This window comes from Panicum virgatum, chromosome 3N, assembly GCF_016808335.1.
Source record: "Panicum virgatum strain AP13 chromosome 3N, P.virgatum_v5, whole genome shotgun sequence".
NCBI lineage: Eukaryota > Viridiplantae > Streptophyta > Magnoliopsida > Poales > Poaceae > Panicum > Panicum virgatum.
In genome coordinates, this window is record NC_053147.1 from 19,295,720 (window position 1) to 19,312,453 (window position 16,734).

General features: G+C 47.4%; 2 protein-coding genes across 2 annotated transcripts; one reads left to right on the forward strand and one right to left on the reverse strand.

Annotated features, from left to right (window-relative positions):
* Positions 1–62: 62 nt before the first annotated feature.
* On the reverse strand, positions 63–3,913 carry LOC120664893 (probable transcriptional regulatory protein At2g25830). The gene is made up of 7 exons (XM_039944277.1): positions 3,702–3,913; positions 3,476–3,591; positions 3,102–3,163; positions 1,938–2,094; positions 1,335–1,612; positions 837–957; positions 63–501 (listed from the first exon to the last, which is right to left on the reverse strand). Exons 1-7 carry the CDS (start codon positions 3,796–3,798, stop codon positions 409–411), a joined length of 924 nt encoding a protein of 307 aa, XP_039800211.1. The 5' UTR covers positions 3,799–3,913; the 3' UTR covers positions 63–408.
* A 947-nt stretch (positions 3,914–4,860) lies between these two features.
* On the forward strand, positions 4,861–8,590 carry LOC120664894 (chaperone protein ClpB1-like). Its single transcript, XM_039944278.1, has 6 exons — positions 4,861–6,411; positions 6,525–6,806; positions 6,905–7,245; positions 7,341–7,620; positions 7,718–7,915; positions 8,035–8,590. Exons 1-6 carry the CDS (start codon positions 5,074–5,076, stop codon positions 8,335–8,337), a joined length of 2,742 nt encoding a protein of 913 aa, XP_039800212.1. The 5' UTR covers positions 4,861–5,073; the 3' UTR covers positions 8,338–8,590.
* The last annotated feature ends 8,144 nt before the right edge of the window (positions 8,591–16,734 follow it).

Consider the following 16,734-nt stretch of genomic DNA (forward strand, 5'->3'; position numbering starts at 1 on the left):
AATAACAACGAAATGTGCTATAGTACTAAAACCCGAACTTTTCGCGAACTAAACACATACAATGCTCATCACGAACAAGTGGATCAGTGTTATCATATTATTTTACAATGACTTCTCAGATCTGCTATCTGAACAAAGAAATTTCCAGAAACAGAATGAATGGGCAAAAATCCAAGGTAAAGATATGAGTTTGAGATTATGCTAGTATGCTGATGTATTAAAATATGTTGTATCATCAAGCCCAGTTTTCAGGAACTGTAAAATTGGTGATGCTCAACTGCCAAGCATCATAAGCTCAACTATCAATAGTTATCCCGTAAATGGATGAGAAGTGAACACGCTCTACAAAGGGTCATCGACATCGAGGGTATTGAATTGAAAGCTGTAGACTGTAGCTCATCAATTCACTCACTTTAGGTCTGTATAGACAGCATCAACGTCATCAAGCTCTAGCAATTTTGATACAAGCTCCTTGTTTAGTTCCATGGCCTCGTCATCCACCTACAACAGTATGGAAAATGTCAGATACTATGATGCTTGCAACGAAAGAATCCAAATGTGTAACATGGCTATGGCCTACATTATAGAGAATTGGAAAAATTGGTCTTTGTAGATTCAGTTGTCATTTGTTTACATACTTATCTTGGCTGTCTTGTAATACAGATAACAAAACAAATAGCCAAAATATAATTACTAAGAAGGTTTTTGTATGTATTAAACCATTTATTCAAGTATGGTGGCAACCTTCTCTCAGAGAGAAACTATTATAGCATTAATTCCCTAACTTGTAAGTTGTAACTCTGCGGGCTTGACCATAGAAAGGGAAAACAGCATACCTCAATTGGGTTCAGAGGAAGAAGTTCGTAGCCATTATCAGTTTCAAACTTCACTCCTTCCTCTTGTAGCTTTGATAGCACAACTGGATAGTTTTCTGATGTAGTAACTATCTTGTAGAACCTAGGACAGAAAGGGAAAGTTTTCAGATGAAAGGAGAGTTTCAACGAAAGAATTTTGTGGCTAAATGCAGTAATGCACTAAACAAGAAAGTAAAAGACCAGGAATCTCGCATGAAATTTGTATAGTTATGGTCCCGAAATTAAAGCATGCTAAGTGCCTAAGTACAGAAATTATTGAGCTCATTTTGTTCTCTGACTTTGAACAAAGCATTTTTGTATGCCTTTGAAAAAGTGACCACATAACCTAATTTGGTTTCACTGGTACTTAAAAAAAAATGGACAAACAAACAAATGTATTGTAACTTAAATTTTCATTGATGTTCTAGTAAACACTGTCATGTCAAGCAAAAATGCATGCGACTTTATATGAATAAGTACCTTTCTATTTCTTCTTCAGAGTCATCATCATCATCAAAATTTGGTTCAAGGACATCATCAGCACCAGCATCCAACGCAACGGAGAGCAGTTGGTCCTTATCAGCATCAGTAACTTTTATGTTCACCACTCGAGCTTGTTTGAATCTGAAGGTAACAGACCCGGGATCAGCCAATTTTGCTCCGCAGTCTTTTACCACATTTCTAATGTCAGCAACTGATCTTGTAATTTTGTCAGTTAGGACCTCGACGATCATACCTACTCCACCAAAACCATAGACCTGTGAAAATGCTTCATATATTTAAAAACATATGTGAAACACATAAGAAAAGATTATCTGCACTCTCGTGCACCATGGTTGGGATTGGAAACTATACCAATAGTAGCTCGGCATCGGGAATCTATGAGCAACACCCGATGGTAGCCGCACAAGACATTGTGGGGTGAATAACTCCTAGCAGACAAGCCTAATCTATATCTGAACCAACCAATTTTATTTTGCACATGCAAGTATAGTTTATTGCCACTAGACAAGCGATATCTATGTCATAAAATGAGAATCTGTTAACAAAGTACCACATCGACTAGCAGCAGAGAAAGATTACCTCATAAACCTTTTCTGTGTATGTATCTTGGTCCTTTTCTGATGCCCTTTTGATGTTACGCTCCAAAATTTCTCTGGGGATATCAAGTTCCCTAGCTTTCTCCAATATTGCTGCTAAAGCTGTGTTGGACGAAGGGCTTGGGCCACCCTTCTTAATGCTGTGCGATGCCCATAAAAGGAGACAGATTAATTTATATGAATGGCACCTTGCGCTATAATGCTTGGTACATGCCATTTTAACAAGGCATACCTATTGCTAGGATTGAATGACAATCACAATCACTCTACTAAGGCACTAATTAGGTAATGATTAATCATAGAACACAACTCAGGATTCAGATTTTTATGGGCCAACCCAGTGACCTAATACCCAAAAACTAAAATTTAGTTGGATTGGCCCACTCAGATTTGGTGTCAAGTAGTACTAAGCGTTGTGGGTCATTTGGTTAACCCGATCATCACACGAGGTCTCATCCAGAGCTTCCCTCCCCTGCAGCAGCGCCACCCCATTCGTCCCCAGCCTCTGGTGTTGCCGCCCATCCGCACCAGCCCCACGGCACCCAACCAGTTGATTCCCTGCCGCCGGTCAGTGCAGATCTCCAAGCGACGCCGCCAAGCATATGCGGCAGTCGGCTGTTCAACCCGGCCACCATCACCGTGCACTTCCTGCCAGAGGAATTGGCAGAAGAACATGGCATGCACTAGCACACGCATCGACGGCTGCAAGGCGAAGCATGGCAGCCGTGTCAAACATAGTCTTGGATTTAGCGTTTCAAACATAGCTTTGGATTTTTAGTGTTTTGGGTTGAACCATGGGTAAGCGTTGTAATGGGTCAGGCTAACCCAAAAATAATCTTGATCCGATACGACCCACTTGCATCCTGAAACACAACAGCAATGCCCTAAACAGACATATATAAGTAAAAACAGGTAAGCTACTCACAGATAATGTATGGCAGACATGTATTGTATCATATCTGGGTTATTTAAAACAACAAAAAAGAAAATGACATCCAGATTATTCAAAGAGATGGTGGCAATAGATGTCAGCAGGCAACAACGTAATGGATTAAGCTATGCTCAAAACAGTTCAAATTACAAAATCAATTGGAATACCAAGTTGTGATGAAGATAATGCAAGATCACAGGGTCCAGCAGCACTTACACAGCAACAATTTCTTTTCCAATTTTGCTGTTGCGCTTCATCTTTTTCAAATTCTGGGCATCCTGAACCGAAGAAAATTTGATAAAAATACATATTGAGAAGTTAAAGCTAGCTAAACTAAACAAGCAACGGATATTTATTCCTGTTATTTTATCTGTACGCATTTCTCCTTATGCAAAGTAAATTGGTAGTACTTAGCAGCAAAGCTTGCTCAGAGACATGGAAAATACTAAACACATGACATTTGTTGCTGCATCTGCATCCACTTTTATTATTCCAGACAGAGGCTTGCCATCCAAAATATGCATAGCGAGTCGTCATAAATTTCGAACTACTGTAACATTGTGCAGAATATCATGCCAGGAGCCCATCACCTTCCTTCCGGCGATCTTGCAGGAGCGTCGTCCCATGCAGAGCGGCCGGAACGTCGAAATCCTTCGCCTCGCCTCATGCTTCCGGAACAGGCCGGCGTTGCCAATAGCTTCATTCCCTGACGACACCAACCAAACAATCAAAACACCAAACATTTCGACAGCCCAAGAGAACTAGATCCGCGGCGGAGTGGAGAACGAGCGCGCGAGCGGGGACCGGGCGGGTTACCGCGGAGGGCAGAGGCTCTCCGAAGAGCGGACGCGGAGGAGGACAGAGACGAGGCCCTGTGGAGGAGCGCCTCCAGAGCCCGCGCGGCGGACGCCATGGTGCCTGGTGGCCGCGGGAGAGGAAGCGCGCGCGGCAACTGTTCGCCGAATTACGGCGCCCGGGGGCGGCTGGACTGACTGCAGGAGAGAGTAGTCGGCGGGGCGGAACCGGATCTGATGGGGATTAGAGGGGAACGGCTCTGATTTCATGCCTGTCATGCTCACAGGCAAACATGAGCTGTTGGATCCACCGTGAGCTGCCAGTCTGCAGCGTTGACATCTGGACTGGCTGTCCGAGGCCAAATTTTGGATCAAGGAATTTTACATGCATGCTATATTAAATAAAGTCTATTTGTAAAAAAAATTCACAGATGAGCCAAATTTTGGATCAAGTATTTTTTCACTAATCGTGAATTAATATACCATTAATATACCGCGTTAGATTTGTCTCGAAAAATAACCCTAAAATTCTACAATTAATTTTGTAATTAGACTTTATTTAGTACTTTTAAATAACAAGATTCTCTGATCCAAAATTTTGGATCTGCCCATCCAAACTCCAAACAGAGCCCAAGACATGTCCTCACCGTAGATGAAAGTTGTCACGTGCCTAGCACTTGTTTAGATTTATAAAATTTTAAATGTAAAATACTATAGCACTTTCATTTGTATTTGATAATTATTATTTCACCATAGGTTAACTAGGCTCAAAAGATTCGTCTCGTAAATCATAAACAAACTGTGTAATTAATTGTTTTGTTTAGTTATATTTAATATTTTATATATGCATTCAAAAATTTGATGTGATGATAAATCTTGTAAAGTTTTGGAATTTTGAAAACATCTGCCATAGTCTCGAGAAGAAAAATCCTGCCGACCGGCGCGTGAATGACTCGTGGGCCCACGACCGCTGCTGTCCCCACCTGCCAGGGACACTGGAACGGCATCAAAGCCGCCAGCGACCTGCCGCGTCCGAACGCACCCAAGCGTCGCGCATCGGAGCGCTCCCGTCAACGATCCAACGGCCAGCAGGCGCCCGGGCCCGCATGTCATAGAAGCCTCTCGCGCCCTCCAGCTGCTTCGCTCCCTGTCCCGTCCCTTCCTCCCGGGCTTCCACGCTCTTCTGGACTTCCGCCGAACACTCCACTCCGCCTTCTTAATGCTCTCACCGCTCTCCGCCGCCGAGGCACCGTTCAAGCAGACAAGCTAGCTGAAGCAAAGCAATTTCCGCAAGCAGCTGGTGATCGTTATCTCGCTTGGAAACCAGTAGAGGTAGAGAGATTTCATTGCCGCTTGTTGTAGCAGAGTGTGAGGAGTAGCAGAGAGCAGCAACCATGAATCCCGACAACTTCACGCACAAGACCAACGAGGCGCTGGTGGCGGCGCACGAGACGGCGTCGGAGGCCGGCCACGCTCAGATCACGCCGCTGCACCTGGCGGCGGCGCTGGCGGCCGACAAGGGCGGCATCCTGCGCCAGGCCATCACGGGGGCGTCGGGCGGCGACGGGGCCGCCGGGGACTCGTTCGAGCGCGTGCTGGCCAACGCGCTCAAGAAGCTGCCGTCGCAGTCCCCGCCGCCGGACTCGGTCCCGGCGTCCACGGCGCTGATCAAGGCCATCCGCCGCGCGCAGTCCGCGCAGAAGAAGCGCGGGGACTCCCACCTCGCCGTCGACCAGCTGCTGCTCGGCCTGCTTGAGGACTCGCAGATCTCCGACTGCCTCAAGGAGGCCGGCGTGTCCGCGGCGCGGGTGCGCGCCGAGCTCGAGAAGCTCCGCGGCGGGGAGGGCCGCCGCGTCGAGTCCGCGTCCGGCGACACCAACTTCCAGGCGCTCAAGACCTACGGCCGCGACCTCGTCGAGCAGGCCGGGAAGCTAGACCCCGTCATCGGCCGCGACGAGGAGATCCGCCGCGTGGTGCGCATCCTCTCGCGCCGCACCAAGAACAACCCGGTCCTCATCGGCGAGCCCGGCGTGGGAAAGACGGCCGTCGTGGAAGGCCTCGCGCAGCGCATCGTCCGTGGCGACGTGCCCAGCAACCTCCTCGACGTCCGCCTCATCGCGCTCGACATGGGCGCGCTCGTCGCCGGCGCCAAGTACCGTGGCGAATTCGAGGAGCGGCTCAAGGCCGTGCTCAAGGAGGTCGAGGAGGCAGCGGGGAAGGTCATCCTCTTCATCGATGAGATTCACCTCGTCCTCGGCGCGGGCAGGACGGAGGGGTCCATGGACGCGGCCAACCTGTTCAAGCCTATGCTCGCGAGGGGCCAGCTCCGGTGCATCGGCGCCACCACGCTGGAGGAGTACCGCAAGTACGTGGAGAAGGACGCCGCGTTCGAGCGGCGGTTCCAGCAGGTGTTCGTCGCCGAGCCGAGCGTGGTCGACACCGTCAGCATTCTGAGGGGGCTCAAGGAGAAGTACGAGGGGCACCATGGTGTGAGGATCCAGGACCGCGCCCTCGTCGTCGCCGCGCAGCTTTCCGCAAGGTACATCATGGGTCGGCACCTGCCTGACAAAGCCATAGACTTGGTGGACGAGGCCTGCGCCAATGTCAGGGTGCAGCTCGACAGCCAGCCGGAGGAGATTGATAACCTCGAGAGGAAGAGGATTCAGCTTGAAGTTGAGCTCCACGCGCTCGAGAAGGAGAAGGACAAGGCCAGCAAAGCCCGGCTGGTTGAGGTGCGTATCTGAATTACTGAATTTTCTTGTCATCTGAATACTGAATTTTCCAGTAATGTCTCGTGTAAACAAATCCTTTTATGTTCTGTTTGGTACTGATGTTTATTCGTCAGGTCAAGAAGGAATTGGACGATTTGAGGGACAAGCTGCAGCCCCTGACCATGAAGTACAGGAAGGAGAAGGAAAGGATCGACGAGATCAGGAAGCTGAAGCAGCGCCGCGAGGAGCTGATGTTCAGCCTGCAGGAGGCCGAGCGCCGGATGGACTTGGCCCGTGTGGCCGACCTCAAGTACGGCGCCCTCCAGGAGCTCGACGCCGCCATCTCCAAGCTCGAGGGTGAAACAGGGGAGAACCTGATGCTCACTGAAACCGTCGGCCCTGAACAAATTGCAGAGGTACAGTATGATTGCAACTACAGAATTTTCCAGAGAACGAACAATCCTGATTCTCTCGGCGTGCATCTTGCTGAAATGGTGATCTTTCTTGTGAGCAGGTGGTGAGCCGATGGACGGGCATTCCGGTGACCCGGCTCGGGCAGAACGACAAGGAGAGGCTGGTTGGCCTGGCAGACAGGCTGCACCAGAGGGTGGTCGGCCAGACGGAGGCCGTGAACGCAGTTGCAGAGGCGGTGCTGAGGTCGAGGGCCGGTCTCGGCCGGCCGCAGCAGCCCACCGGGTCCTTCCTCTTCCTGGGTCCGACTGGTGTGGGCAAGACTGAGCTCGCCAAGGCCCTCGCCGAGCAGCTGTTCGACGACGAGAACCTGCTTGTCCGCATTGACATGTCCGAGTACATGGAGCAGCACTCGGTTGCTCGACTGATCGGAGCACCACCTGGGTAAGTAGTAAATGCAGTCCTCATTTTTTCAGTGATATTAAGCTTACAAACAACTGGATTTGGGTGCTGACTTGGGATTTCTTTTGTGGTTAAAGCTATGTTGGCCATGAGGAGGGTGGACAGCTGACTGAGCAAGTGAGGAGGAGGCCGTACAGCGTGATCCTCTTCGACGAGGTGGAGAAGGCGCACGTGTCAGTGTTCAACACCCTGCTCCAGGTGCTCGACGACGGAAGGCTGACCGACGGGCAAGGCAGGACGGTGGACTTCAGGAACACCGTGATCATCATGACATCCAACCTCGGCGCCGAGCACCTTCTCGCCGGGATGGTGGGCAAGAACTCCATGAAGGTCGCTCGCGATCTCGTCATGCAGGAGGTATGCACTCGAAGCATCCAGAACCATCTATCCGCATTCAGAATTTCTTCTGTTTATTGCGATGTGATGCTCAATTCGAGTGGTTTTGTGTGTGCAGGTGAGGCGGCACTTCCGCCCTGAGCTGCTGAACCGGCTCGACGAGATCGTGATCTTCGATCCCCTGTCCCACGAGCAGCTGAGGAAGGTCGCTCGCCTTCAGATGAAGGACGTGGCCGTCCGTCTTGCCGAGAGGGGCATCGCGCTGGCCGTCACCGACGCTGCCCTCGACATCATCCTTTCACTGTCTTACGATCCGGTATGTGAAATTGTGAATGATCATAGCATCCATCGGAGTTCAGAAAACTTCTTCGTGCGTTTCAATTGCATTGATGGTTGATGATGCTGACTCGGTTCTGTGATGTCCATCAACAACAGGTCTATGGCGCGCGGCCCATCAGGAGGTGGATCGAGAAGAGGGTGGTGACGCAGCTGTCGAGGATGCTGATCCAGGAGGAGATCGACGAGAACTGTACGGTGTACATCGACGCCGCGCCGGCCAAGGACGAGCTGGCCTACAAGGTGGACCGGAGCGGCGGGCTGGTGAACGCAGAGACGGGCCAGAAGTCGGACATCCTGATCCAGGTCCCGAGCGCCGCCGGCAGGAACGACGCCGCGCAGGCCGTGAAGAAGATGCGGATCATGGAGGAGGACGACGAGGACGGCATGGACGAGGAGTAGAGCCCCCCCCCCCCCCCCCCCCCCCCCTCGGGCGTGCCGAGGAGCGTGCCGACCTGCTCCGGCAGCGCCCTCGGGTGTTCGCCAAATAAGTGTGTAGATACGTCGTGTTGCGAAGGCACAATGTGACGCTTGTGAAGATGATGTTTTTCTGAACTTCTCATGCTTTTGTAGGAGGTTGTGTTTGTCAAAACATCTGCAGCGGAATCGATGGATGAATGAATGAATGAATGGTTGTGTTTGTAAGTTTCAAGTACATTTGACGCCGCGAAAAGAGTCGAGTACATCTGTAGCCGTGTTGGATAAAAATATCCGCAAAAAGAGGAATGAACTCATGGAGTATATTTGGAAAAAAAATTTATGGATTGGTGTAATTTTTCGAGACTGATCTAATAAATTAAGTTCCACCATGATTTGCTATAGTGATGCTACAATAACTATTCTCAAATCATCTTCTAATCATGCGGTCAAAAATTTTATTAGCTATATATCACATGCTACGGTAAGATTATTTCATAATTAAATTTCATATAATACCTCTAATTAGTGGTTAAAAAGGCGAAAAGTTTTCATGACAATTTTCTTATATCCCAACCAAACACCGTGATGGACCAAATTGAACTTTTTGTTACCAAAATTTTTTGGGCAAAATTTTTTGACATTTTTTCTAATACTAATTACGAATATTAAATATAAATTAATTATAAAATTAATTATATGGATGGACGGAAAATTATAAAATTATATTCATTTGTCATTAAACTGTAGCATTATATTGTCTAATCATTATATAATTAGGTTTACTAGATTCATCTTGCGATTTCACCTAAAGTTATGGAATGAGTTTTCGCAGTTATCCATATTTAATATTTCTAATTAATAATCAAACGTTCGAAGTTAGTGTAGCATGTGAAAAAATTTGAAAACTAAACGGGAATGCCCATCGGGGAGTGTTCGGTTAACTTTGCGATTTTTTTCGCGAAAGAATTTTACATGCACGGCATATTAAACCAAGTCTATTTGTAATTTTTTTTTACAAATAGATGCAAGTTTGCGAGCCGAATCTAACGAGGCTAATTAGTCCATGATTAGATACAGTAATGCTACAGTAGTCATGTTCTAATCATCCTCTAATCGTACGGTCAAAGGTTTCATTAGATACACTAACTGCTACAGTACCATGGTTGCGGAGATGGTTTTGTAATTAGATTTTATTTAGTATATTTAATTAGTGGTCAAAACTGCAAAAAAAATTACCAAATTTTTTTCGACCCCAAACCAAACACAATCCGGACTAGTTTTTTTTTGACAGAACCGGGTTTATATTCCATTAAAGGTAGTTTGCACCATACATCTTACAAAGACAACCTTCAAAAAAAGAAAAATTACAGATCAGCCCTTGTAAGAAGCGCCCGGTTGTTCTGCTCACCGGCGGCCGGAGGAGATGCCCTGAAGCCGACCACCAACCCAACGAAGCAGCTTCAAAGTTTTGAAATGGCCCCCGGAGAAGCACGCCGGAGAAACCGACATGCTGTGAAGTCGTTGAAAGTGCAGGCCGAGCAAGATGGCCGACGGCCATCACTTCGCCGGTGTAGAAGGAGTCCGACGCCTCACACAGCACCAACTCCAGCACGCCGATGAAGAGAACACCAAAAGGGAATACAAACCAATAGAGAAGGTGGGATCTAAACACCACCCCAAGAAAGAGAAATCTACACACCGACCCGATCTCCCAAGATGGTAACCAAACCTCCAAAGGCCACCGCCAGAAAAGCAAGCGCCCCGATCTCTCAAGATGGTAGCCAAACCTCCAAAGGCCACCGCCAGAAAAGCAAGCGGCGACATCGACGGAGCCGAGGGAGGGACAGAGGAAGAAGGCACCGGGATCTGAAAAACTCACCAGAGCTCCGAATAAACCGAGCTATCTTTTATTCTCCACAGAGCTTCGCCGGAAAAAGGAGCAACAGATTCGCCCACGACGTGGCCAAACCCACCACCCCAGCCACCTTCGATGGCACTAAGGAGCACAAAAGCAGCGGCAGCCATAACAGGCTCCACCGAAACCCTAACCATACTGTATATGTAGCTATATACACGGGAACTCAAAGCCGCCGCCGATTCAGCCGAACGTCCTCCTCCGACACCAGCGAGGGTGCCAGAGGCAAGGACGCCGGAGAATCGACGGAGGAAGCGTGAATCGCCCTCCGGTCGCCGCTCTTTACTGTGGAGCTCTGGAAAGGTCGAGAGAGGAAGCAACCCGGACTAGTTTGGGAACCCGAATTCCCGCCGGGATTCCGGCCTTTTCCTAGCGGCGGGCTCCCTCGTGGAATCGTGGCCCGGGCCAAATTTCCAGCGCATTTGGAAGCCCACGCCGCGGGGCAGGCACTCCCGGGCAGGCGCTCCACCCCTTGGGGTCCCGGTGCCGCTCCGTCGTGCGGCTTGCGAGCGCCTCCGCCTTCCCATCGAGTCCCCGAGTCGAAGACGCCGTCGTCGCTCCGTCCCGCCGCCTCCCGTCCAAGCTGCAGCGCCGCTCCGCCCTCCCCGTCTAGGTCGCGCCGCCCGTCCTGCCGCCACGTCGTCTGCCTACCCCAGCTGCCGGTCCTCCACCTCCCCGTCCATGATCTGGCACCGCGCTGCCGTCCTCCGTCGCCTCCGCCTCCCGTCCGAGATCTGCAACACCCGCGTAGCTTCTTTTTCGCCGCCGCCAAGAAGGTGTTCCTCTCCTCCTCCTGTACTCGTGCTAGGGTGTGTTCTGGAATCTGGATCCCTACTCCTGTGCTTGATCCGAGGGGAAATATAGGCATAGCCCAAGGAATGCGAGCTATTTTGCTCCTCCTCGTTGCCTAGTTGCCTAGCAGCGTACCTGAACTGTACACATCCTATACGCTGGCTATCAAGCACGAGCAGCAGCCACGCACCTGCACGAATGACATTTGACACGATTTTTTATCTGCTAGACTTCTAGATTTTGAGCTAAAATAGAGAATCTAAGCTACACGTTGTTGGAGCGGTACCTGAGTTCAAGCTAAGCATGTATCATAATATTTCTTCCCTTTTGATTACAGACATTGTTTCGTATCCGGTGGTGCCTAGATTCAGCTTAAGAGATTGAAACGGTTACATTAGTCTTACACAATCAGACCAGATTATGAGAATAATTTTTATAAAAAAGAAAAGGACTGTGTGATTAAAACTGTGAGAAAATCGCCCATGATCTTTGTGATGTGAACTTGTCAATTCGTAGGGAACAAAATTGCAGTAACAGACAATGCTTGTGTTTAACTTCATCAGATGTAAGTTCAGTTGTTATGCTTTTACAATGTTTGAATTTGAGGAATAACAATAGGTGAAGCACCTATTAGAGCTTTGGAACTGAAACTGAAAGGCAATAGTGTTTAGAGATCTTTGGCAATAGTGTTTAGAGACCTTTGGTACTGAAGCTTCTGTTCTAGCCCAAAGAAATTGCTTTCTTTTGCTGTCAATGCCTGAATTCTTTTGTTTTCTTTTTCTTTCTTTTACAATTTACAAAGGAGCTTGCATATTCTTGTCATTGAACTATAGATGTCGAATGTCTGTGAAGCGTGCCTACAATTTTAACAGCTACTTTTGTTCTGCTCTTGTTCCCAGTAATTTTTCCTACCTGAAGAAAATTTTGTGCTTGTCCATCCGTAGCTCATCCTGAGGAACTAAAACTGCAAGGAATCCATAGAAAATTTGCAATAGTGAAATGTTACAGAATTACCAATGCATTAGTAGAAATGACAGATACAAATTTCATTGTTTCATGTTAGAATGAGATTTGCTAGTGTATGAACCAAATTTAATAGTTCCCTGATTAGATTTTTCTCAAGATGTCTTTCTCGCTGACCTACATTATTTTACTGGCTGATACACGTGATCTATGATAGCATGATCGAGACAAGGTTGTTTAGTACTTATTTGTTTCTCTTAAGTTAAAGACTTGTACCCATGTTCTTGTACATCCTTGTCTACTATTCGTACATTACTACTTGCTGCTTATCACTCTTTGTTGTGCATTATTGGTTGCTAAGCAAAGTTAGAAAATATATGATCTGCTGCTACTTATAATGAGCTATTCCAATCTGAAATGAATAGACAAATCTTTGTGGGCACAAAAACCCAAAGGTCAGGCTTATTTGGTTGAAGAAAAAAATTCTCAGGTATATCTAACATGCTGATCACTAGCTCTGCTTATTTGGAAAATGTATTCTTGTTTACTTTGACTAAAATAAAATTGCAGAATTATTGTTTTTGTTTGTTCAGGGTAGCAGACCTAGCTTTGGCCATGGTGGCGGCAATGCTTTTGGTGCTGGAGCATCTTCCATGGAGTAATAATTCAGTTTAGCGAGCACATTGATTTGATGGTATGGTGCCCTTGTTGAGCAATTATCCTATATCCAATTTTCATTATTTAAAGTCCGGTGTGCTAGTGTATATGCAAAGAGAAATCTATAGTGCTAGCTTTAGTTTGGAATCCGTAGTTTATATTGGTAGATGTAGTCAGTTTCATTTGCTGCTGACCAGTTTTTACTATTCTATCTAGAAGTGATCATAACAGCATAATCTGAGAGTTAGAGTATTATTGTTGAAATATGGCTTTCCGGACAGGAATCGCAGGGACCATCTAATTAAATCAGAGTAATAGCTTGCAACAGGTACTGGCCCCATTGTTCTCTTATGTATTAATGCCTATTAAGGAATTGCATATTGGAGAGAAAGATTTCTCAGTTTTTCTGAGATCCATTAATGATCTCACATGTATAGTCTCTAGTTGCCATCAACCATGTTATTTAGTCGTCCGACTAATCGCGATTAGTCGCGATTAGTCGGGCTTATCGGTCCGGTGACCCCGATAAGGGACACCGAGTAGGTCTGGGCGACTAGTTTTCTAGTCGTCCGACTAGTCGTCGACTAGTCGCGATTAGTCGCACGATCAGGTTGGAAAACTATCAGACTTAAGATTGTTTTGTGGGCTGTTTGAGTTGTGGGCCTCGGCCGGTGATGGGCTGGCAAGGTGGCCCATTAGGTTTTTGGTATATAGAGGCTGAGAGACAGGAATATGGACTATGGGACAGGAATACAGAGTTTTGGACAGTTCACAAATCATCTCTCACAAATAAGTGAAAAATCGACCATTATTGTTGCCTTCATACTTGCTTTTTATTAAGTAATATGTAGTACATATACCATATCGGTCCTGGGACACATAGGATGACTAGGCAGACGACTAGGACCGACTAAGCTCGACTAATCGGCCTGATCGACGACTAATCACGACTAGTCATCTGATCGGTCCCATGGCGACTAGGTTCGACTAGACGATTTGAAAACATGGGCCATCAATTATGATTGGAAGCTACTGCTAATTACATATTGCTTTGTCACCTAACCAATGGCCAAAACCCAAAAGGATAACACTAACCCTGTTTGCTTTGTCCTTCTGTGAACATCGTTGGAGATATTTCAGGATTCAACATACTTGACCCACACAAATTAGATAGCTTGTGGCTATAAGATAGGGGGATTTTTTTTAACACCGAAACAACTATATGATCTACTGGTTTTAGAAGATGAAATCTGTCTTATATGGCTTGCGGTGGATACAGATCGACATTCAATGTGTTGTTTATCTCCGGATTGACGTGGTGCTCCTGGAAGGCTATCCTATTTTTGTGATGGAATTATATATATTTATCTCATAATTATAGACTGTAATATGAATATTTGGGTAAAGGTCATGAAATTATTTCTCGTGTATTTCTTGCGGTTGATGGTGTGAATTGCTGGTTTAAATATTCAGAACACATGATGGAATTTGGTAAGTACCAAATAAGTACTAGAATTCACAGCTGTCAATATACTCATGTACAACATGTAAAAATTAGCAGCAGCCAATTTACTAGGAGTGCAACGGATAGCAGCTGTCAATTTATTTGCCGCTGGGTCTACCCCTTGGTGGAGCGCTGCCTAGGGAATCGCTAGCCAGTGAAATTTCTAGAATGGGGGTCACTTTTACAATCTCATGGTTCCCCCTTGCCTATAAATAGAGCTCCCCTCTCTTGTCATGCCATTCATCCAAGAGAGTATGGTAGATGAGATGGGTGAGTGGTAGGATAGTCACAAAGGGAATCGCATAGCCAGTGAAATTTCTATAATGGGGGACATTTGTCACAATCTCATGGTTCCCCCTTGTCTATAAATAGAGCCCCCCTCTCTTGCCATGCCATTCATCCAAGAGTATGGTAAATGAGAAGAGTGAGTGTTAGGATAGTCAGTCACAAAGAGAGGGTGTGCTGTGTACTCTTGTGTAATATCATTGTGTAATAGTAAAGCAAGTGTTTTGTAAGTGTTAGTCTCCCAATTTCTAAGTACTTTAGTGTATAATTTGTGATCTATTGTAGGCGGCTCTGCTGTCGAAAGAACCTTATACACTAAGTAGCTAGAAATTAAAAAGCCTAACCGACTCTAGAGTGAGTTGGTGTGTCTTAGTGTAGGTCCTCAGTAGGTATTAGTCCCATCTCGTTTCCCAATATTGTCTTTCCCCAATCAGCTGCTTCTCCTGCGGAACAAACCAAAACAGTGGCTTATGTCCAACAAACCCCAGGGGGTGGGTGTAGGTAGCAGCAGTCGCGGAAGACATTATAGCCTTGGGTATGGACTATATCAGAAAGGAGACAATGGTAGATTCAGTCACCTTGAGCAAGTACTTGCATTAGTTCAGCAAAGAGAAGGGGAAATATCACATTATCGTGTTGTGTTTGAACTCACATTAGGGCAGCAACCAATGGATGGGTAGAGTATAAACGGAAGGTAGGCCGTGATGGCATGGGTGAACGGCATGCCGGCCGCCCGGGCGATGAGGAGTCCTGGCCGCATGCGGCGGCGACCTCAGGCCGCATCGTGTAAGTGGCGGATAGGTATCGTGCTGAACTTGGGGAGCGGGAGACACAACGGAGGAGGATCATGGTGTGGTGATCGAGGAGACCGACCGTGACGGCGTCGGCGTCGAAGCACGGTCGGGGTCGCTGTCCCTCGCTGGAGCGAAGTCGAAGTGGAGGTGGTGGTGCGGTGCAGGGGCGGGAGCTCGGGATGATCTATCGAGATCGGATCTGGTAGAGCGGTTGGTGCGCAGGAGGGCGCAAGCCAAGAAAGAGGAATTGTTAGTGATGTGAGCGATGTGCGACACGACGCCGCGGCCCGTTTGGCCCAACACATGCTCCCCGGTTCGAGCTTCTGAAATCGTGGGCCAAGCTCTTGGTCCTAGTAGCACATCTAACATTTTCTTCCTCCTCTTAAAAAAATTGGCCTAATTTTTTTTAGTGAAAACTGGGCCCAAAAGCCACACAACTGAGAGTGCTTCAAAAACTCTTGATTCTCGCTCCGTTTCTAGAGGCGCAGGCTCTTCTTTTTCCTTTTTTTTTGTCACTAATCTCGTTTGGGAGAGTACAATCTACAATGCAAGCATTCGATTAGCACCGTTGTCTCCCCTGTCCTTTTGATAAATCCATATACGTATGTCAGGCATTAGCACATTGTGTGTTGACTGTCGGCTGAAAGTGATTCCAGAGAAGTTTCAAAGACGTTGCCATCGGCCTACCACTAATAACATAGCCAGGTAGCTCGCAAGTGATCATCACTTTTCATCGCCTTCTCCCCGACTAGGTAGCTCGCAAGTGATCATCATTTTTCATTGCCTTCTCCCCGACTAGATTCCAAACCAAACCAAATAAACCACTGCACAGCTGGCTTAGATGGAAGCATCTCGTCTCACTCTACCGCACTGCACGGCAAGGGGCAAGGGCAAGACACCAGTGGCGGAGGACAGATTGGAATTTAGGTATGGCACGATTAGACTAATGAAGTCAATTACTACAGTATAGCATTTATGTTAATGCTAAAATAATTGACACCAACATTGAAGACGTATTGTCAGCAAAATTTGAGGTACGGCGGCCGCCATACCCTGCCCTACCGAGCGCTCCGTACCACCACGGCGCCAGTTTATTTGCAGAACAAACACGCGCGCAGCGAGAAGAGAAGTAACGAATATACAACCAGGCGTTGGCACGTTGCACGTTCTCCCGCCCGTCGTTTCTTGTAGCTCGAGCTCCTGGCCGTCCTGCATGCATGCATGATTGATCTGCTCTAGTATCCAGTGGACAGTATCTGGGCGAGCATGTGCCCAAACTTTGGCCACACACGCCGGCGTTAAACAATTAATTGGTGACAACTGAAAAAGGTTACACTGCTGCATCATCATCAAGACGATGGTCGGTGGTGGTACCTGGTACGGTGATGGTTCTATTCGAGATCTCTTCTAGCAGCAAGTTAAAATAAAGCAGAAAGGATCCACCGGCACCTAGCAGCAAGTGGAGCGTA